At 41.3% G+C, this 23,491-nt stretch overlaps 1 protein-coding gene across 3 annotated transcripts in view; it reads left to right on the plus strand.

Annotated features, from left to right (window-relative positions):
• The first annotated feature begins 261 nt into the window (after positions 1-261).
• LOC122678963 (syndecan binding protein) overlaps positions 262-23,491 on the plus strand; it is a 32,759-nt gene continuing 9,529 nt past the window's right edge. Inside the window, exons 1-3 of one of the 3 annotated variants that reach the window (XM_043879143.1) lie at positions 262-407; positions 16,401-16,466; positions 22,840-22,918. In XM_043879143.1, the coding sequence (XP_043735078.1) occupies positions 16,416-16,466; positions 22,840-22,918 (130 nt within the window). In that variant the 5' untranslated portion in view covers positions 262-407; positions 16,401-16,415. Of the gene's footprint in view, positions 408-15,440; positions 15,679-16,400; positions 16,467-22,839; positions 22,919-23,491 lie in introns of those variants that run through there. The other 2 variants (XM_043879142.1, XM_043879141.1) reach the window with 2 other exon arrangements.

The following is a 23,491-nucleotide window of genomic DNA, read 5'->3' on the forward strand; positions in this document are numbered from 1 at the left end:
GTGGGAGGAATGTTTAACAGCCTGTGAGTGTGGTGGAAGTCTAAGGCTGGCCAGGAGATCGCCGAACGACAGGTTCTCAGGACTTTGTGTTGGAGGCGATGGGAACCAAATGAGCATGTGCGCAGGTGAACAGCAGTAGGCGGGTGGCACAGGGCCGAAGTGCAGGACCTGTGGGGAGAGAAGAGCAGGTGGGCTAGAGCGGCAGGAGGTGAGAGCCGCCCCCCCGCCCTGTTACCATGGGGACCGGGTCACCTGACCGGGCGCCGCGCGCCTGCGCGGGCGGAAGGCGGGGGCGGCGCGGTGACGCGCGGCGCGGGCGGTCCTCGGGTGCGCGCCGCCCTCCTCCCTCTGGGTTTCAGAAGTCCGAGCCAGTGACCGGCGGCGGAGAGCGGGTTTCAGCGGCCTCGGTGAGCAGCCCTGGGGGGGGACGGGGGACGGTCGCGCGGCGTCCCGGGCGCGGGGACGAGGAGCGGGAAACCTGGGGGACTCGGGGCCGCAGGGCGGAGGGCATTTCGGCGGCGGCCTTTCCTCAGTGGGCTCCGCTCCGCGCCCCTCGCGGCGCCCAGCCGGGCTGGGGGTGTAAGTTTGCGCGACGGCGCCCCTCCTACCCACCCGCGGCCTTGCGGGTTTCGGGGTCCACGTCCGGAGAAGGGGGCGCGGAGGGAGCCTGAGGCCCGGCCGGGGACGTTGCAGGCAGCCCCCCGTCCGCCGCGACTCTTTTTTGTTCGTGTGGGGTGGGCCCGGGGCCGGCACGGGGGCAGCCGCCGGCTCTGGTCCCGGTTCCGCGATCCCGGTGTGTGGAGTCGCCCTCGGCGGCGGCCGCGTCCGAACGTCCGGAGTTGGCGGGAGGTGTTGTTCGGCGGGCGCAGCCTTGACTTTCTGCAAGGGGGTGGGGAGGCTGCTCGCGGCGCTGGTTTGTGGAGAAGTTGGAGGAAAGGGAGGAGAGCTCCCGGCCGGGTGAGCGCGGGAGGAAACGTTCCCGGAGGGCTCGCCTTTCGGAGCCTTCCAAGCTTTCCTTCCAGGATTTCCCTGTAATAACGGGAAGGCGGAGACTTACAGCTACGGAAAGTTACCCCTTTCACCAAAACGGGTTTATTTCATTGTGGAGTCTTGTGTGATGCCGATTTTTTTTTTTACCCACCAATGAAAAAAAAAGAAAGAAACGTCCAGGTTTATCTAGTCTGTGTTGTGTATGTGGTCTGCACACATTTATTGTTATTTTTAATATCATGTACATTTACTGTTATTTTAAATATCGTGTGCACTTCCTAGAAAGTACGTTTGGTTTACCAAACTCATAACATCCAGTTGTTTCGAAGAAAAAACTCCTGACTAAAAAGGAAAATTACATGGAAGAAGAGCCACAGGCTGGTTAGCTGTATCTCAAATGTATATAAATGGTCAGTTTAAAGTTTGTTCTTTTAAGTTTCTCTGTTTGAGGTTGAGGGCAAACAGTAAAAATGTATGTTTTCATTTGCTTTCTGTTCTGTTCTTACAACTAAGTTGCTGTTCTGTTACAACTTAGTTCTACAAACTTTTGTTCTTTAAATGGTACGTAAACATTATAAATCAGATTGTGCTACAAAATAAAAATAAGGGAATGTCTTTCAATAGGTTCAGGAAATAGACATCCTGTCATAATCCATATTTAACTTTGGCAGCATTACTTTTTCGTTATGTTTGGGCATTTTAAGAAAGGATGTAAAAATCATAACTAAAAGAGGAAGCATTTACTAATAGTTGGCGGTTGAACCTACTTTTCAATAAACAGTTCCCTAAATTGAGCATGACTCAACTATATTTTTTCCTGTTTTTGCCGGATTTAGGCACTTTTGGATAGCAAATGCCAAAAGTCTCTAAAAAGATTCCCATCCCTGCAACTGTTACATGTAGTAGTAGCTATATTCACAATTACTAATTTGTTTCCAAGTGCTGTCGAGATTTTTTGTGTATTTATTTAGTCTTTGAGGAAGTAATCAGTTAACGTGACTCAACATTTAAGTAAAGAGAAACAGGGTACACAGTGTGTTCCCTTCCTTCAAGGTCCTCTAGCCAGCCATGTTCTCTTACTGTAGGAAACAGCTGTTTTGCATTTCTTAGGTATCTTTATAGGGATATTTTATACGCTCAGTTCAGTTGCTCAGTCGTGTCCGACTCTTTGCGACCCCATGTTGCGTTTTACACCTTACAAATAAATAAATATATTTTCCCCTTCTGTTACTTTTCTTTAATTGAGGTAAAGGACACGACTTAGTGACTAAACAGCAATCATCAAAAGTGCGTGTAAACATTACCATCTTAACCATTTTTAAGTGTACAGTTCAGAGGTATTAAATATACTGACGTTGTCGTGCAACCATCACCACCGTCCTTTCCCTTAGCTCTTTTCATCTTGTTCTCATTAAACAGTAATGCCCCATTCTCTCTTTGTCCCAGCCCCTGGCAACCATTTTGATACTGTGTGTCTCTTATAATTTTGACTAGTGCAACGATCTCATGTAAGTGGGATCAGAGTGTTTGTCTTTTCTGTATGTGGCTTGTTTCACTTAGTGTAATGTTTTCAAGGTTCATCCATGTTGTATATTGCAGAATCTCCTTCCATTTTAAGGCAGGATAAAATTCCATTGTGTGTGTACGCATACATATATACACACAGTTACACCACATTTTGCTTATCCATTCATCTGTTAATGGACACTTGGGTTGCTTCCACGGTTGAGCTAATGTGGGGGGCGGGGGGGGGGGGGGGACTCCTATACTGTTTTTTTGTAGCACCTGTACCCAGGACACACAGTCGTAAAGAATCTGCCTGCCAATGCGGGAGACATGGGTTTGATCCCTGGGTCGGGAAGATCCCCTGGAGTAAGGAACTGGCAACCGACTCCAGTATTCTTGCTGGAAAATCCCATGGACAGAGGAGCCTGGTGGGCTCCTACAGTCCGTGGGGTTGCAAAGAGTCAGACATGACTGAGCAGTTGAACACGCACATGTGAACACACACCATTTTGCATTCCCACAAACAGTGAATTAAGAGTTCTAAAATTTCCACATCCTCACCAAAACTTGTTTGGGTTTTTTTGGTAGTTGTCACTCTTGTGGATGTGAGGTGGTATCTCATAGTTTTGATTTGCATTTCTGTGATGTTGAGCATCCTTTCATGTGATTGTTGGCTCTTCCTCTATGTTCTTTGGAGGAATGATTATTCATGTTCTTTGCCAGTTTGTTTTTGTTGTTTTAGGACTTCTCTGAATATTCTGTATATTAGTTCCTTATCAGATATGATTTACAAATATTTTCCCTCATTCAGTGAGTTGCCTTTTTATGTTATTGATAACGTTCTTTGATGCAAAAAGTTTTTTAGTTTTCATGAAGTCCAGTATGTCTGTTTTTTCTTTTGTGACTGGTGCCTTTGGTGTCATGTCCAAGAAATAATTTTCAAATTGAATGCAGGAATGTTTTGTCCCATGTTTTCTTCTAAGAGTTTTATTGTTTTAGGTCTTATGTGTAGATCTTTGATCCATTTTGAGTTAATTTATATATATATATATAAATTATATATATATTTATATGGTGTTAGTTAAGGATCTAGCATCATTCTTCTGTGTGTGGTTATCCAATTTCCCCAGTGCCATTTGTTGTAAAGATTGTCTGTTTCCGCTGAATGGTCTTTAGACCCTTGTCAGAGATCATTTGACCATGTATATGAGGGTTTATTTTAGGCTGTCTCTTCCATTGGTCTGTGTTTGTCTTTGTGCCAATACTATACCATTTTGAATACCATAGCTTTATAAGTAAGTTTTGACATCAGGACATGCGAGTTCTCCAGTTTTGTTTGTAATTGTTTTTAATTTCTTTCAGCAGTGTTTTGTGGTTTTCATTGTACAAGTGTTTTACTTCCTTGATTAAATAAATTCCTAAGTAGTTTATTCTTTTTGATGCCCTTGAAAATGGAATTGTCTTTGTGTGTTTTCCTGATGGCTCACTATTTATGTGTAGAATTGCAATTGATTTTGTGCACTGACTATCCTGTTTCATTGGTGAATTTGTTAGTTCTAATGCTTTTTTGTGGCGTCTTTAAGGTTTGCTAAACTCTAAGCATACAAGATCATATCTGAAAATGTAGATAATTTTACTTCTTTTCAGAGAAGGAAATGGCAACCCACTCCAGTATCCTTGCCTGGAAAGTCTCATGGACACAGGAGCCTGGTGGGCTGCAGTCCATTGGGTCACAAAGAGTTCGGCACGACTGAACGACTAACACTTAACACTTACTTCTTTTCTAATCTGGATATCTTTTATTTCTTTTTCTTACCTAATTGCTCTGGCTAGAACTTCAGTATTGTGTGTGGAAGAGCAGTGTTGAAACTGGATATTCTTGCCTTGTTCATGATCCCAGAGGAAAAATAATTAGTCTTTCACCTTTGAGTATGACATTTGCTGTGGGTTTTGCACTATATGGCTTTTATTATGTGGCCCTTGCTTCTTTCTATGCCTGTTGTGTCTTTATCATAAAAGGTGATGAATTTTGTCAAATGCTTTTTGTATATCAATGAGATGATTGTGGTTTTTTTCCCACTTCATTTTGTTGATATGATGTATTGCTTTGAACAGTCCTTATATGTTGAACTAAGTTTCTCCCAATAATAAATCCCATTTGTTAATATGCTGTTGAGTTCTGTTTGTTAGTATTTTGTTGAGGATCGCATCAGTGTTCATAAGGGATATCGGTTTCTAGTTGTCTGACTTTGGTATCAGAGTATGTTCTCATAGAATGAAAGTGTTCCTTCTTCAACTTTTTAGCAAAATTTTGAGGATTGGTATAGTTCTCTTATATATTTAGTAGAGTTCACCAAAGGCGCCATCAGATCTAGGGTTTTTCTTTGTTTAGAGGTTTTTGACTACTGATTCAATCTCTTTACTAGTTACTGGGCCTATTCAGATTTTCTGTTTCCTTGTGATTCTTAGTAGGTTTTGTGTTTCTAGGAATTTGTCCATTTCATCTAGGTTATCCAGTTTTTCAGTGTCCATTTGTTCATAGTGCACTCTTTATATAGTCTGTTTTATTACTGTAGAAACAGTGGTAATATTCCCACTTTCCTTTTAGCATATTTTTTTTCCTTAGTCCATTTAGCTAAAGGTTTGTCAATTTTGTTGATCTTTTTGTAGAACCAAATTTAGGTTTCAGTAATTTTTTTTTTCTGTTCTCTATTTCATTTATCTCTGTCTCATCTCTGCTACTTCTGCTAGCTTTGGGTTTCGTTTGTGTTTTCTTTTTGGTTGTTTATTCCCCCTTATTTTATCACTAACTTGAGCATAGTTTATATACTGGCCTAAATAGTGCTGTATTTTTTCCAGTTAGTGATAATATTTTGGATCTCTTTGACTATCTTGTCTGTGTAGTACTTCCTCCTTTGTTTCAAGAATTTTGCTATTATAGTTGGTGCTTCAGGGAATAAAATTCTACATGTGTTGCTTTTTGTATGCACATAAGGAAATGGCAACCCACTCCAATATTCGTGCCTGGAGAATCCCATGGATGGAGGAGCCTGGTAGGCTACAGTCCACGGGGTCGTAAAGAGTCGGACACGACTGAGCGACTTCACATTCACACATATTTATAGACTAAAACCTGAAGTGGTATTCGGGTTGGAGAGTATCTGCATTTACAGTTTTGGTAGATACTGCAAACTCACTCTTTATGGAAATTGTACTAGTTTACACTTGTACCAGTAATATATCTGTTTCTCAAAGCCTCATTACCAGAGAGCATTGTCAAACTTTGTATTTTTGTCAGTTCAGTGGGTGGGAAATGGGTAAAAAGAAGTTATTGTATTTAGAGTAGATGTCGTATGACCATATTTCTCAATGGCTTATCATCACAATCTCCCTGGATATTTATTGAAAGAAGAATTGCTGAATTCCTAAGCCCTTTCATGAAATCTGTGTCTGTATTTTTAACTAGTGCTCAAATACTTCTGATTTGGTGATTTGCCAGGTTTAGAAACATAGCTGTGGAAAACTGTTCAGGACTTTGTATCAAAGTGTGTTCTTTGACACCATCTGGAATCATCTTGATTGTATGATTCATTGTATGAATCAACTTGAGCATAAGAACCCCAAAACCTTATTCTAAATTTTTGTAGCATTTAAAGGTATATGTAGATGAAATGGGCATTGTCTTTGAGGACAACTAATTGCTCATCAGCTGTCATCCATAAAGTTGAGAGATAACCCATTATATAAGTACTCTTTCAGATTTCAGTCACATCTCTAATACAGCTTATTATTGCATTTAATTCTTCCTGCAGTTGGTTGTCACAACACACTACTGGTTTTAGATTTCATATCCATCTCTAATAGGTTCTAACATTACTGTCTGGTAATTTTTGTACCTGCTTTGTCAAAAAGCAATATTTTTTATGGGGATGACAATTTATATTTGCAGAGAATTTTTGTGTGTGGAATTTTGTGGGGATGACCATCTATTTCTGTATTTTCAGAGAATTTTCACTTATACTTTTATAAACACCAATTAGAATAGTCAGTGCAACAAAGTTTTAAAAATTTCTCTACCTTGCTGTTTGTAAGGCGCATGCAGAGAAAAAGAGACTGAGCCAGGCAGTCAGGCAAGAGAAGGAAATTTTTTAGAGGGAAAACGAGAGGGTGACTGGCCTTTAAGGAGATCCAGTGTCCTCCCTTTCTGATGGGGTCTTTCTTACACCCCGCCAATGAAAAGTTCTCTGAAGGGGTGGTTAATTTTTAGCCTGTAGCTGAGTCCTGCGGTCATGTAGCTGGAGGTCTGGAATCCAGTAGTCTCGTAGCCATGAGTAGGTAGGCACCAATTCCTTCCTCCTCCCCTTATTAAGAAAGAATAAAAGTCTTGAAGTAGACCTTCTGAGAAAAAAAATCTTAATTTTAAATTGTATCAATTGGACCCTGATACAGAGGGTTAAAGGGCAAATTTCTGGACTCTGTTTCAGATTACTGTTTCCGTTTCTGGGTCTAGGACTCAATCTCTGTTATTAACGTGATTTCCAGATTATCCTTATGGATTTAAAAGTTGAAGATGATAGGGCTCATATGGGGTCTCATTGATAAGATGGCTCAGTATGTCTACCTCGCAAACAAGGAATAAAATCATGGTGATCCGTGAGATTAACCAAATTGCCCAAATGGCATTCTGTTTTCTCACTGGCACCTATCTTCTCAAAGCTGTGAGACCACCAGATTCCAGACCTCTGGCTACGTGACCACAGGGCTCAACTACAGGCTAAAAATTAACCATCCCTTCAGAGAATTTTTCATTGGTGGGGTATAAGAAGGACCCCATCAGAAGGGGAGGACGCTGGTTCTCCTTAAGAGCCAGTCACCCTCTCTTTTTCCTCTAATACATTTCCCTTTTGCTGCCTGACTGCTCGGCTTGCTCTCTTTTTCTCTGCACCCGCCTTAAAGAAGACACGATGTTTGAGAATCTTAAGCAGGTTTTTTACTATGGTAGTACTTTGCGTTAGTACTATAGAGCATTTCAATTGTTTCCTGTGCTGTGAGGTGATGCTTCCTTGTGGTTTTGATTTGCATTTCACTGATGGTGTTGGACACCTTTTCATGTATCTGTTGGTTGTCTGTCTTTGTAAAAATGTCTGTTCAGCTCCTCTGCCCAGTTTTTAATTGGATTCAGTGTACAGATCTTTCAGCTCCTTATTTAAATTGATTCCTCTCTTTGATGCAATTGTAAGTGGAATTGTTTTCTTAATTTTTCTTTCTGATAGTGTATTTTTAGTTTATAGAAATGCAACAGTTTTGTGTATTGATTTTGTATCTTGCAGCTTTACTGATTTTTTTAGTTCTAATAGTTCTTTGGTGAATCTTAGGTTTTCTTCAAATTCATAACGTGTCACTTGTAAATAGTAACAGTTTTACTTCTTCCCTTCCTTTTGGAAGGGTGCCTTTTCTATCTTTTGCTTGCCTAGTTGTTCTGGCTAGGACTTCTAGTAGTGTATTGAATAAAAGTGGCAGGGTGGGATTCTTGTCACTGCATTTTACACCCCCCCCCACTCTGTTTATGCTGTTGATGTCACGGTTTCCTTTTATCTGTGTTGCCCTTAACAGTGAGTGTAGTTATAGGTGTTTGTTTTTTTCACTTTTGTCTTCAGTGAGTATTCTAGCTTTATAAGAAATTAGTCCACCATCTTTATAGCTTTTGGCTATTCTAAATTTTCTATATTTACTTTTACCATTGGGATTTAAACTTTGTTTTCCTGTTACTGATTAGCACCTTTTTGTTTCAACTTAAATCTCTTTAAAATTTCTCTTGAGGCTGGTCTAGTGGTGATAAACTCCATTATTTGCTTGTCTGGGAAATTATTTACCTCACCTCCAAATCTGAAGGACTTTTCTGGGTAGAGTATTCTTTCAGCTGTTAGTCCCTTCTGTCCTGGAGTTTCTGCTGGAATGTGCTTAGAGTCTTTTGGGGGTTCTCTTGTGCATAACAAGTTGTTCTCTTGTTAGTTTTTAAGATTCTTTCCTCGTCTTGATGTTTGAGTTATAACATGTCATGGCGTGGGTGTCTTCATTTATTTTTGGAACTCCCTGAGTTTCCTATTTCAAATCCTGAAAGATGATGCTGAGAAAGTGCTGCACTCAATAGGCCAGCAAATTTGGAAAACTCAGCAGTGGCCACAGGACTGGAAAAGGTCAGTTTTCATTCCAATCCCAAAGAATGCTCAAACTATTGCACAATTGCACTCATCTCACATGCTAGTAAAGTAATGCTCAAAATTCTCCAAGCCAGGCTTCAGCAATACATGAACCGTGAACTTCTAGATGTTCAAGCTGGTTTTAGAAAAGGCAGAGGAACCAGAGCTCAAACTGCCAACATCTGCTGGATCATTGGAAAAGCAAGAGAGTTCCAGAAAAACATCTATTTCTGCTTTATTGACTATATCAAAGCCTTTGACTGTGTGGATTGCAATAAACTGGAAAATTCTGAAAGAGATGGGAATACCAGGCCACCTGACCTGCCTCTTGAGAAACCTGTATGCAGGTCAAGAAGCAACAGATAGAACTGGACATGGAACAACAGACTGGTTCCAAATAGGAAAAGGAGTACCTCAAGGCTGTATATTGTCACCCTACTTATTTAACTTACATGCAGAGTACGTCATGAGAAACGCTGGGCTGGATGAAGCACAAGCTGGAATCAAGATTGCCAGGAGAAATATCAATAACCTCAGATATGCAGATGACACCACCCTTATGGCAGAAAGTGAAAGAAAGAAAGTGAAGTCGCTCAAGTCTTGTCCAACTCTTTGTGACCCCGTGGACTGTAGCCTGCCAGGCTCCTCTGTCCATGGGATTCTCCAGGCAAGAATACTGGAGTGGGTTGCCATTTCCTTCTCCAGGGGATCTTCCCAACCCAGGAATCAAACCCGCGTCTCCCGCATTGCAGGCAGACGCTTTATCCTCTGAGCCACCGGCAGAAAGTGAAGAGGAACTAAAAAGCCCCTTGATGAAAGTGAAAGAGGAGAGTGAAAAAGTTGACTTAAAGCTCAACATTCAGAAAACTAAGATCATGGCATCTGGTCCCATCACTTCATGGGAAATAGATGGGGAAAAAGTGGAAACAGTGTCAGATTTTTTGGGGAGGGGGGGCTCCAAAATCACTGCAGATGGCGATTGCAGCCGTGAAATTAAAAGATGCTTACTCCTTGGAAGTAAAGTTATGACCAACCTAGACAACATATTAAAAAGCAGAGACATTACTTTGTCAACAAAGGTCCATCTAGTCAAGGCTATGGTTTTTCCAGTGGTCATGTATGGATGTAAGACTTGGACTGTGAAGAAAGCTGAGCGCCGAAAAATCGATGCTTTTGAACTGTGGTGTTGGAGGTGACTCTTGAGAGTCCCTTGGACTGCAAGGAGATCCAACCAGTCCATCCTAAAGGAGATCAGTCCTGGGTGTTCATTGGAAGGACTGATGCTGAAGCTGAAACTCCAGTACTTTGGCCACCTCATGTGAAGAGTTGACTCATTGGAAAAGACTCTGATGCTGGGAGGGATTGGGGGCAGGAGGAGAAGGGGACGACAGAAGATGAGATGGCTGGATGGCATCACCGACTCGATGGACATGAGTTTGAGTCAACTCCGGGAGTTAGTGATGGACAGAGGCCTGGCGTGCTGCAGTTCATGGGGTCGCAAAGAGTTGGACACGACTGAGCGACTGAACTGAACTGAGCTTCTTGGATCTGAATGTCTGTTTTCCTCCTCAAGTTAAGGAAACTTTCAGCCATTGTTTCTTCAAATGTTTTACCTCTTTTCCTTCAGAGACCCTTATGATGCAAGTGTTGGTACCATGGTGGTATCTCCTAAGTCCTTTAAGCTGTTTTCATCCTTTTTTCTTTTTGCTGCTTTGCTTGCACTGCCCTGTCTACTGGTGTGTTTCTTCTCTTCTTTAAGTTCATTTCTTCCTCCATTCTGCTTCCTCTAGTCTGCTGGTGAACCCTCTGTCATATTTTTTTCAGTTTTCATATTTTTTAGTTTTAAGATTTCTGCTTGCTGCTTGCTTACATTTTCTGTATCTTTTGAAATTCTTACTTTGTTCATCTGTTGTTCTTCTGAACTTAACCTCTATTGTAACTTAAAACCTTATCGGGTAAATCACTTGTGCGTACTAAGTCCCTTCAGTCACATCTGACGCTTTGCAACCTCATGGATTGCAACCCACCAGGCTCCTCTTCCATGGGATTCTCCAGGCAAGAATACTGGAATGGGTTGCCATGCCCGCCTCCAGGGGATCGTCCTGACCCAAGGATCAAACCCGTGTTTCTTATGTCTCCTGCATTGGCAGGCAGGTTTTTTACCAATAGTGCCATCTGGGAAGCCCAATTTTTAATTAAGTTTTTTTTTTTTAATTGAGGCTTTATATTGGTCTTCTGTTTGGATTCTGTTCTTTTGTTTCTTCATTTTTCTTGACACCCTTTGTTTAGATAAAACAGACACCCCACCTGGTCTTGAATGACTAGTCTCATAGGAGATGAGCTTTCTCATTCAGCCCTGCACTTGTACCGTGTTGTATCTCATACCCTTTTAATTTTCCAAGCAGCCTACTTTATTGCTTTTGGCTCTCAGTAGCTGAGGCTGTGCCAGGGTCTGTCACTGGCCCAAAGGGGAGAATTCCAGTCAGCACCTAAATTCAGGCTGGTGGGAAGCCAGACCGACCCTTAGGTAGCAGCTTTTAACGTACACAAATGCTCCCTCTGCTCTGAGCCTGGCAGGAGAGCCAGTTACCTGTGTCTCTGTTTGCTGCAATCCTGTGGAACTGAGGAAGACAAGCCCTGCTGACTTCTGGAGCCAGGCTGTCCAGGGATGTTCCCTGTGGGCAATAGACAAGTACCCTGGCACTGGGTCCTTTCTCAGAGACACTGGCTACCTCGGATGGGGCAGAGGGAGATGCAGAGATGAGGCCTGCTGGCCCTGCCAGTCTTTGGAGAGAATTACAGCCCCTGGGTGTATGTTTAATTAGAAGCCTGCTTGCTCTTCATGCCACAGCTATGAAGATAAGGTAATAGATCTCTTCTCGAGAGTCTGGGGTGTATTCAGTCTGCGGTCTTTATACTGTGCCCGGGAGAGAACCTGTGAAGAACTGTTTTCTCAGTAGGCCAGCTGATGGGGCACCCACTTGAAATGGGTCTCACAGTTGGACCATCGCAGGGTCGCACCTGGGTGCAGCCAGGACCAGCTCACAGCCCTGTGGTCCTCCTCACTGACACAGCCTGCTTCTGGCCGGTCAGTGGTGGGGGCTCCATTAGGGTCTCCCTGGGTGCCTGAAGCTGCCTTTGGGGTGAGTGTGTCGTATGGGTTCCGTGCCTTCCAGGCGGCCATCATGACCACCGCCCTCCAGCCCAGTCACCTGCTCCTCATCCACAGGAGCACTTGCAGTCCTGTGGGACCCGTGAACGGATGTCTTGCTGGCCACCAGAGCCCGGCGATTGGGGTGTCCCTGGTGGCAGCTACAAAAATTGGAGCACCTGATGTGTTGTGCTGTATTTTTTTTTTTTTTTAAAGATAGGTGGTTCTGCAATCCTGAATTTTCATCATCCTAAGATTTCTTAAAAAAACAAGACTAAACAAGTAGACAAGTACTGTTCTAACTTTAAATGACCGCATGGTTTTAAAAAATTTATTTGGCTGTGCTGGGTCTTAGTTGCAGCACTCAGGATGTTTTAGTTGCTGCTTGTGGAATCTAGCGTCCTAACCAGGCGTTGAACCTGGACTGCCTGCATGGGGAGTGTGGAGTCTTATCCACTGTGACCACCCTGATCACACCATTTTAAAATGGGGAGACCAGTTACAGTGGGTGGTTTGAGGGAAGGAATGAGTCATTACTCAAAATGATGAGTACTACCATTTTAGGTGGTACTCACTAGACTACTTTACCAGCATGTTTCCTACTTCAAGAATCAGAGCATCGCAGCTAGAAAGATGTTCACAGGTACCACTATGGTATTTGAGTCCCTGAGGTCTTTGGTCAGTGTGCATATTTAAAGGAAGTTATGCAACATTGCCCTGAGGAGGTAGAGGTCAGAAATCTTAATGCTGAGGCAGAATCGTCAAGTATTTTTTGTCTTTAGATGTTCTGGAAAAACCCTGAAACTGTTCCAAGCATTGAGAAGTTTCTTAGTAGAAACCGAATTGGGGGGCAGTGTTGGAGAAGGCTCTCTTGAGAATCCCTTGGACAGCAAGGAGATCAAACCAGTCAGTCCTAAAGGAAGTCAACACTCAATATTCATTGGAAGGGCTGATGCTAAAGCTCCAGTACTTTGCCTACCCCATATGAAGAGCCGGCTCATTGCAAAAGACCTTGACGCTGGGAAAGATTGAAGGCAGGAGAAGGGGACGACAGAGGATGAGATGGTTGGATGGCATCACTGATTCAATGGACATGAGTTTGAGCAAACTGGGAGATGGTGAAGGACAGGGAAGCCTGGCATGCTGCAGTCCACGGGTTTGCAAAGAGTTGGACACCACTGAACGACGACAACAGGATGCACAGAGGGTACAGAGGCTTTGAACGAGGCACAGAGATTCAAGGAGGCTGCCAAAAGCATAGAGTCGGCCAGATCTGGGCTAGGGGTCAGTGAGGAGTGCCAGTTCTTCCCAGGAGTTAGACCAGCGAAGATGCTGTCACAGTGAGGAATGTGGTGATGGAGCTGGAGTGGATGCAGAGGGGTGTGCCTGCTGATGCCTGGAGCGCTGAGAACTAAGCTCCCCTCCTCCTGGTTCCCCAGGCAGCCAAAGGGAAGGCCTGGACCCAGACTCCTTTCTTCACTTGCTACAGTGTAGTGTTTATCTGATAGACTCCTAAAGTGAGAGTGAAGTGAGAGTTCTGACACGGATGTAATGCCAGTATTTTCAGAATCCTCTCAAATCTCATTAGTGGTCATTCTGAAATTCCAACCATAATTGAAAGGATATCCAGTAGCTTTGTGGTTCTTCACAGAGGTCTGAGTGTTTTTCACACTTCGCGTTAGGTCAGAGGTTTAAATACACCGTACAAGTGATTCAGAGAAATAATGCAAGAATTTATTGTTCTCATGGAAAGCTGTTAACAGTGTTGTTCAAAGTAGTGGACTTGTTGGGAATTCCCTGGTGGCCTGGTGGTTGGGATCCTGGATTTTCATGGCCATGGCCCGGGTGCAATTCCTGGTGGGGAACTGAGATCCTATAAGCTTCATGGCAAAAAGAAACCCACCAAAAACCCAATGAGGCAGTAGACTTATAAGACAATTATTTTGCTCTCCCTTATTTTGATGATATTGTCTAAAATATTTAATGAACATTTGTTTTCAGTCAGAATAAGGCATTGTGTTAGGCAAACGTGGTCCTTGATCTCAGGTAGCCAGAGTTAAACATAAAATAGCTATACTGAAAGGCAGAGGGAAACTGCTGAACTGAGAGAAATGTCAGACTAAGGTCATCAAAGGTGACCTCACAGAAGAGGCCCTTGACTAAGATTGTGATAGAAAAGCCCTGGAAGGACATTCCAGGGAGAAGACAAAGCTTTTACAAAGATACCGAGGCACAGAAGCACGTGACCAGGGTGGGAAATGGAATGTAGTGCTGGACCGGAACATTGTAATGTTTGGAATGAAATTGGATGAGATGAGACCACAAAAATCGTTTCAGGTAAAATCATTGAGGAATCGTTTGTATTTTATAAGAATAGTGAGATTTAAGGTCAACTTACTTAAACTGAATTTTTAAAGAGTAAGTTGGGGTGATACTTGCTGCTGTTTTAAAAGATGCTGTATCTTTTCTGGGCCTGAATGTGTGTGTGTTGCGGGGGGGGGGAGCGGAGTAATGAGTGACCTCAGAGCTGTTCAAACAATGTCAGTTAATATTTGAAGAAAAGCTTCTATGGGGAAAAAATTTTTAGAAAACTACTCTGAGTTTTAAACTATTCATTCAGCATTTTTCATGGAAAAAAAAAAGGGATCTTGTAGGTGACCAGTGGCAGACCCTGACCAGTGGCAGAACCAAGAATAGAACTAACACCTGGATTGCTAGTCAACATTAGTTTCAGTGAAGTTAGAATCGTTTTGTTTATGATGTTGATACAGTGGTTGAAAGTGTCAATAAAATGTGATTAAGGAGAAAACTTTAGAGAACTGATCTTGGGAGACACAAAACGCAATTGTTTTGTTTTCCTGGATTAGTAGAGTTAAGACATATTTGATTGTGCTTTTTCAAGAATTTGCATTTTATTCACAATCCGAGGCCCTATTCTCCTCTTCAAAACTGTATCATGCTACTTCAATGTTTTATTGGAGGTTCTATTCCAGGGCGGTTAGGTAAGCAAAAAGAATGCTTAGGCAAAGGATTTAAATAGATGTTTCCTCGGAGAAGATATACAGATTGGCCATCTAGGTTCATGAAAGATGCTCAGCATCATTAGTTATTAGGGAAATAGGAATCAAATCTACAATGAGGTGCTGCTGCCCATCCACTCGGATGGCTGTAATTGAAAAGACTGACAATAGCAAGTGTGTATGAGCCCTTTTATATAAGGGACTTGAGCATCTACAGACTTCCGTGTATGCAGGGGAGACTCTTAGAACCAGTGCCCTGCAGAAACCGAGGGACAACGGTATTATATTGGCCAAGTTAGGGAAAAATTGGAACCCTCACACGTGTTGGTGGAAATGTGAAATAGTGCAGTCACTTCAGAAACCAGTTCCTCAAAAAGTTAAATACAGAGTCACCATATAACCTGGCAGTTCTCCTCTTAGCTGTGTACGAAGACAGTTGAACATTATATGTTTATATAAAAATGGGTGTAAATGCTCGTTAGCAATATTAGCAGCATTATTCATAAGTTAGAAAGTGAAAAGTCACCGAAAACATCATCAACTGAATGGATCCCAGAAGTGAATGGGGAACGGAATGGGGAGTGCCTTGTTGGTGCCCCTGTGCTGGGAACCTGCTCAGCAGTGCTGGGGACTGTCGCTGCTGCTCCCTGCAGTGGCCTGGTTGGAGGAGGACACTGGAAGTTGGGAGAAAACCCCCCTTCTCCTCACTGTACCTCCAGCTTCCCCATTGACAAAGCTTAGCATCTTCCCAGCTGGAGAAGAGCAGCATTTAAAGGGCCTGTCTCTATCTTCACAAAGCAGCCAATCATGGGTGAGTTTTCATTGGGATGCAATCAGTTATAGTATCAACCCCTATACCAATTTAGAATATGTTCTGTTTTGTTGGGCTTCAAGGAAGTATTCATCTCAAAATACCTAAACAAAGTTTTGGAGTATATATGCCTTTAATACTTTGAGGATTTTGTTTTAAATCACTACAAAAAGCAATTCATGATCACTAAAAATCATTGAAAAATATAGGAATGTTTAGAATATAAAAATTCCTTTCCCTTTTATTCCTTCTCTATTTCATTCATGTCTCCTATAGTGTGTATTATTTTATATACTTATGTAATATGTGTGTGTGTATATATATATTTTCATAATAATGAGGTTTTGTGCATAGATAACATGTATCAGCTCTTGTAGATTTTTGTTAGGAGGATATAATTCTCACTCAGTTGCTAAGCCCTTGTTTGTGTAAACTAGATGAGTCACATAATTGTTCTTTGATTTTCTAAACTATAGAAATGAAGGGACTTTTATTCAGGGAAGTTTAACATTTGTAATGGATATAGCTTGAGAGAAAGGTAGTTGGCAACCATCAGTCAGCAATTTTTAGTATAACTAGATGGTCATATTTTTTTGTTTTGCAATTTAAATCTTGTGTTAAATGACTTACCCATGTTTATGTGTATGCTGCTGGCTCCATGTACTATTTAAATTTCAATGAAGTCTGAATCATAGACTTTTGTTGTTGTTGTTTTTCTTTAGAAAAATCCTGCAAAAATGTCTCTGTACCCATCTCTTGAAGACCTGAAGGTAGACAAAGTGATTCAGGTATGTTTTAAATACTTTTTTTCTTCCATGTTCTCTGCCATACATTCTGATTATAGGTGAAGTGAAGCGAGAAACTTAAATAGCAGGTGTATTTGTTCAATTTTACACTGTATAAACTCAGTTTTTCTAATGAGAACGTTAGAAAACTAGGGATTTCTTCATTTCACTGTGAATTAATGGGCACGAGATATTTTTTCTTTGAAATGGGACTTAAAACTCTTCAGAAATAGCTTGGTTTTATGACTGGGTTTAATTTAAGTACATTTTTTAAGTTGGTAATATATACTCCAAATTCTTAGGTGTTCATTGTCTTGTTTAAAATTCGTACATGTGCTGTTGGGTTTTCAGGGATGACCAGTCTTTGAAGTAATTCTTTGTCTTCTATGAAGTTAAACATTATCGAAACAGGATGGTGCATACTGCTTTAGGAGGAGGAGGAGTGTGAGAAGAGCGCAGTGAAAGCTGAGCAATGTGTGGTCTTTTAAAAGTAAGCAGCAGGCAGTCTGCTACAGCAGCAGAGAATCCTGCTCCAAGTGGCTGCGTAAGACAGTACAGTGATGCTAACACTTTCATAAGTCAGGCATCATTGTACTCCTTGGAGTATTAGCTTTGAAGATAATTGCTTCTGCTTGAGAAAGTTTGGGATTGGGATCAAGTCTTGCTGTTTTGTAAATTTTTGTTACTCTTTTTTTGTTGTTGTTACTCTTTTTAACTGGAGATAATTGTAGTGTTTAGTGAACCATCCTGTTTCCAGTTTACTTTCAACTTGGTCTTTCATAAACTTTTTATTTCTGAACTTCAGCTGTTATTTGTTTTTCTAATTTGACGAGACAAATTAAACTCCCTGTTGCAGTTTATTCCAGAAACCTTTTTGATATGATAAATGTGATGAAATTCTTTTCTGTTTGAGTTGCTAAAGTACTTCAAAGCTTCTTACCCTAAAAATCATTTTGCTAGAGGTCTTGGCCTCAGTTTACTCTAAATGAGATTGACTTCCTAATTAATTAGCATAAAATGTTTATTACAAACTTGTGAGAAGAACACAAGAATACAAGTGTTTTTTAGACAAAATGTTCTTTAAGGGTAGGGAAAAATCAGCAAAAATAGTAACAAATGTGTGGCTGAAATTGTTAGCCCTGTGGCGGTGACTGGATGAATGTAGGGGAGATCATGAACATATATATCTCATCATCCCTTCTCTATGGGTATTGATGGGTGGTTTGTAGAATCTTTGAAATCTGTTCAGTTGCCAGGGCTTTGATGTCTGACAGTTTTAAGTGGTTTATTCAGTCATCTCAAATCTGTTTTTTCTTTGCTATTTTGTCATTATTTTTCTCATGTGGTTTTTATTTCCACACAGGTCATCTGAACAAGTATACTTTCTATTTTAAAAAGCTTTTATTTGAAATATTTACCTTTAACAGTTAAGCTGTTACTATGACATCAGAGCACCAAGTGATAGGATCTGCAGATGGGTCTGAGAGAATGACTCATTTCCTTTTTGTCCTTTTTTGTTAGTTTTTATGAAATTGAACCTAAACCACCGTAGACTTTGAGCAGAGGTTTTTTTATCTTGAAAGCAGCAGAAAAAGAAGGAAAGAGTTGATATTGGGAAATGTTGGATCAGAAAATGAAGAAGGCTGCAGTCGACCTCAGGCTGAGCTCTTCAAGCCCTTCAAGGTTGTATGGATATTTCCATTTCAAAGCCTTTTACGTTCTGAGCACAAAGCTAGCTGCCTGGAGATGTGACAGAGAGTAAGGAGGGGGAAACATGGTTTTTAAATTCTGACTGGATTTAAAAAGATTCCCAACCTAGCCACTAACATCTTGGACTGCTACTGTTTTATTTTTTCTTCATTTTCTGTGGTAGGTGTTACTTGGGTGTTCGTTTTTGAGGCGCCTCTGTAAAGGTAGTATTCATTTTCTAATCTGACCTTTCACACCGCAGGAGTGACTTGGCAATTCACATTCTATAAACTGTTTCACAGTAAGCATAGGGCTGTGGCTTTGAGCATCGTACAGTCCCTGCGCCTCTCTGTCCACTGTGAGTCTCAAACAGGAGCCACCCCTGTGCGTAGTAGACTGAGAAACAGTCTTCAGTGTCCCGTCACCGTGAGCAGAGATGGACTGGCGGCTCCACGAGTATGGTGTCTCATGCTTTCTGTAGTGGTAGAAACAACATCCCCCCCCTACCCCCCACACCCCGCTTTTCTTTAACTAGTTTGAGATTTCAGGTGAGTGTGGAATATTTTGCTGCATTTAATGGCTTATAGTTCTTAAGCCTTTGTTGTACCATCTTTCTTTTATTTTTACTACAAATTATGTAGTAATTAATATGTAACTTTGTGTTCGGAGAGCTTACTTCAGTATTCCTTGGATAAGAACAAGAGCAATGAATGAAAGAATAGAAATAATAGACCAGTGTAAAACGGATCAGTTTTTTACAGTTAGTAAATTCTGTTTTTCAGAGCGGTTTTAGGTTCACAGCAGAAGTGATGCAAGGTTCTGTTTCCGTCCCAGTGCCCCGTCCCTGTGCGCCCTCCCCCCCTTGACCTGAACCCCACACCTCTCGCCCTACACCAGCAGCGTCTTCGCCAGAGCGGTACACATGTGACAGTCACTGACCTGCCCAGACACGTGGCTGCCTCCCCAAGTCCACAGCTGCACTTGTGTTCCGTCTGTGGGTTTGCACAAGTGTGTGGGGATGTGGAGCCCCTGCTCGGTGTCACGCTCACTCCCGCATGTCCTCATGCTCTGTCCAGGCCTCCCCGCTTCTCTAGAATGTGAGGGTTGGACTCATACTATAATTTGCCTTTTCAGATTGGCTTCACTCTCTTAGTAATGTGCATTTTAGGTTCCTCCATGTCTTTTCATGACTTTGATAGCTCCTTTCTTTTTAGTGAGGAACAGTATTTTTTTTTTCTTGGAGTTTATACAAGAAGCAACCCACTGGCTACTAGCTCCTTTCAGTTGATAGTTGGTGAGAGAATTTTCAAAATTCAGCATATTTTGAGGTTGTGGATATATTTAAAATTATAAAGATTTGTAGTGCTGCATTTTATTTGAATTTAGATTGTGACATTATGAAACAGTAACAAAGAATGACTCAATAACAGTTGTATCAGAACATTTGGAATCCAAATGAGTGATGTACTTGTAGTGCTTTTGTGGACTTCCTTATTTAATTAATCTTCCGTCTCTCCAGGCATCTTTGGGACTGCTCTTAGCATCAGTTTCAGAGCTTGGTGATAAAGAGTATAGGTGTAAATCCCCGTCACTTAACCAGTATATTTTTGATTAAGTGAAAAATGATATTACATCTGGATCTTACAACTTAACTGTCAGCAGTGACATATGTCTGCTTGAGGAGCTCAGATATATCTGTAAGGGAAAAAGGAACACTCCATATGACATGGGCTGTGAAGGCAGCCCTAAGGGGAACTCCTAGCATACCTGCCCCTGATTAGTATTAAGTGTATATGTTTTCAAAGTTTTGGCAAGTTTTAACACATAAACTACATTACTTTACCATGATTGTTATGTCAGTGATTAAGTATGCATTTTGCATACTTTGTAATATTTTTCTACTTAGTATAACATAACACCCTCCTCCAACAACACAAGAGAAGACTCTACACATGGACAACCCCAGATGGTCAACTGAAATCAGATTGATTATATTCTTTGCAGCCAAAGATGAAGAAGCTCTATTACAGTCAGCAGAAACAAGACCGGGAGCTGACTGTGGCTCCGATCATGAACTCCTTATTGCCAAATTCAGACTCAAATTGAAGAAAGTAGGGAAAACCATGAGACCGTTCAGTTATGACCTAAATCAAATCCCTTATGATCATACAGTGGAAGTGACAAATAGATTCAAGGGATTAGATCTGATAGAGTGCCTGAAGAACTGTGGACGGAGGTTCGTTACATTGTACAGGAGGCAGTGATCAAGAACATCCCCAAGAAAAAAAAGTGCAAAAAGGCAAGACGGTTGTCTGAGGAGGCGTTACAAATAGCTGAGAAAAGAAGAGAAGCTAAAGGCACAAGAGAAAAGGAATGATACACCCATTGGAATGCAGAGCTCCAAAGAATAGCACTGAGAGATAAGAAAGCCTTCCTCAGTGAGCAATGCAAAGAAATAGAGGAAAACAACAGAATGGGAAAGGCTAGAGATCTCTTCAAGAAAATTAGAGATACCAAGGGAACATTTCATGCAAAGATGGGCACAGTAAATGACAGAAATGGTATGGACCTAACAGAAGCCTTTGTATTAAGAAGAGGTGGCAAGAATACACAGAAGAACTACAAAAAAGATCTCCATGACCCAGATAACCATGATGGCATGATCACTCACTTTGAGCCAGATATCCTGGAATGCAAAGTCAAGTGAGCCTTAGGAAGCATCATTATGAACAAAGCTAGTGGAGGTGATGGAATTCCAGGTGAGCTATTTCAAATCCTAAAAGATGATGCTGTGAAAGTGCTGCACTCAATATGCCAGCAAATCTGGAAAACGCAGCAGTGGCAAAGGAAACTGGAAAAGGTCAGTTTTTATTCCAGTCCCAAAGAAAGGCAGTGCCAAAGAATGCTGAAACTACCACACAGTTGTATTCATTTTACATGCTAGCAATGTAATGCTCAAAATTCTCCAAGCCAGGCTTCAACAGTAAGTGAATTGTGAACTTCCAGATGTTCAATCTGGATTTAGAAAAGACAGAGGAACCAGGGATCAAATTTCCAACACCTGTTGGGTCATCGAATAAGCAAGAGAGTTCCAGAAAAACGTCTCCTTCTGCTTTATTGACTATGCCAAAGCCTTTGACTGTGTGGATCACAACAAACTGTGGAACATTCTTAAAGAGATAGGAATACCAGACCACCTGACCTGCCTCCTGAGAAATCTCTATGCCAGTCAAGAAGCAACAGTTAGAACTGGACATGGAATAAAGAGACTGGTTCCAAATCGAGAAAGGAGTACGGCAAAACTGTATATTGTCACCCTGCTTATTTAACTTATATGCAGAGTACGTCATGAGAAATACTGGACTGGATGAAGCACAAGCTGGAATCAAGATTGCCAGGAGAAATATCAATAACCTCAGACATGCAGATGATACCACCCTTATGGCAGAAAGTGAAGAGGAACTAAAAAGCCCCTTGATGAAAGTGAAAGAGGAGAGTGTGAAAGTTGGCTTAAACTCAACATTCAGAAAACTGAGATCATGGCACCTGGTCCCATCACTTCATGCCAAATAGATGGGGAAACAATGGAAACCGTGACAGATTTTATTTTGGGGGGCTCCAAAATCACTGCAGATGGTGACTGTAGCCTTAAAATTAAAAGACACTTGCTCCTGGGAAGAAAAGCTATGACTAACTTATACAGCATATTAAAAAGCAGAGATATTACTTTGCCAACAAAAATCCATCTGGTCAAAGCTATGGTTTTTCCAATAGTCATGTATGGATGTGAGAGTTGGAATATAAAGAGAGCTGAGTGCCAAAGAATTGATGCTTTTGAACTGTGGTGTTGGAGAAGACTCTTGAGAGTCCCTTGGACAGCAAGGAGACCAAACCAGTCCATCCTAAAAAAAATTAGTTGTGAATATTCATTGGAAGGACTGATGTTGAAGCTGAAACTCCAATACTTTGGCCATCTGATGCAAAGAACTGACTCATTGGAACAGACCCTGGTGCTAGGAAGGATTGAAGGCAGGAGGAGAAGGGGGCGACAGAGGATGAGATGGTTGGATGGCATCACCGACTCTTTGGACATGAGTTTGAGTAAGCTCCTGGAGTTGGTGATGGACAGGGAAGCCTAGTGTGCTGCAGTCCGTGGTGTTGCAAAGAGTTGGACACAACTGAGCGACTGAATTGACTGACTGAACACCTCCTTCCTTATAGTTGGTAAAACGTAGATAAACATTTCATTGGGATATGCTGAAATGGCAAAATAAATATTAGCAACTTAAGTACTTAAATTTTTAGGTGTTCTCCTGATGTATACTTATGTAAATATGGTTAAACTTTTTTCTTTAGGTAAAGAAGGTACTTTCACTTAGACTAATTAAAGTGTAACTATCATTTCATAATACATTGTGAAAGTATTTTCAGTAGCACTATGAAATATTGGTTATATGTAGAATGGTGCTTAGTCTAGTTTTTTTTTAATAGTGTTAAATATTTATATTTTTGATTTGTGGATTTTCTTTGAAAATATATTGCTAAAGTGTTTGAAATTAGAATTTCTTATATAAAAGTAAAGGGTTTTAGGTGTTTTCTTTTTTGAAATTACTGGATTTAAGTTATATGAGAAGTTTAAGTGAGTCGCTATAGAGTGTTATTAGAATTTTCTTTTTTTCTATTTCAGGCTCAGACTGCCTTTTCTGCAAACCCTGCCAACCCAGCGATTTTATCTGAAGCCTCTGCTCCCGTCTCGCAAGATGGAAGTAGGTTTATTATTTGGGTTCCTTCTCCTTGAACAGAGATACTTGTTAAGCCTTCTTTTACTGAAATAGAGAATCCAGGATATATATATATATATATATTTTTTTTTTTTTTTAACTTACACAGCATTAAATTGGCTGTTAAAGCTCTAGTAGTAAGAAGATAAAAATGTTTATTTCAAAACAACCCTTTAATTAAGAAAGTGAACTGTGACTATGAAAGTATGTTTTATGACTTAATGAAAATTAAGGTGAAATTACTTAAATTTCACCCTTTGCAAGTCCTTCACGTAGGAGTGATTCATTTATGAAAAGATGTAACTCACTGAACTGTCCTCTGTCTTTCCAGGGCTGTGGGGATTGATGGCGTTCTCCTTTGGGGGAACTTCCCAAATCCTGGAGTCTCTACCCTGACTCCATATCCTTCTCCCTGGTCCCTTTTCCTTCTAAATTCATAGGAATTCAGGACAGAACTCTTAAATATGACTTCAGATTCGAAAGGTGTGGCAGTCTCGATGGGAGGGGAGTTGGGGGAGAGTGGATGCATGTATGTGTATGGCCAAGTCCCCTTGCTGT

Source organism: Cervus elaphus, chromosome 21 (assembly GCF_910594005.1).
Source record: "Cervus elaphus chromosome 21, mCerEla1.1, whole genome shotgun sequence".
NCBI lineage: Eukaryota > Metazoa > Chordata > Mammalia > Artiodactyla > Cervidae > Cervus > Cervus elaphus.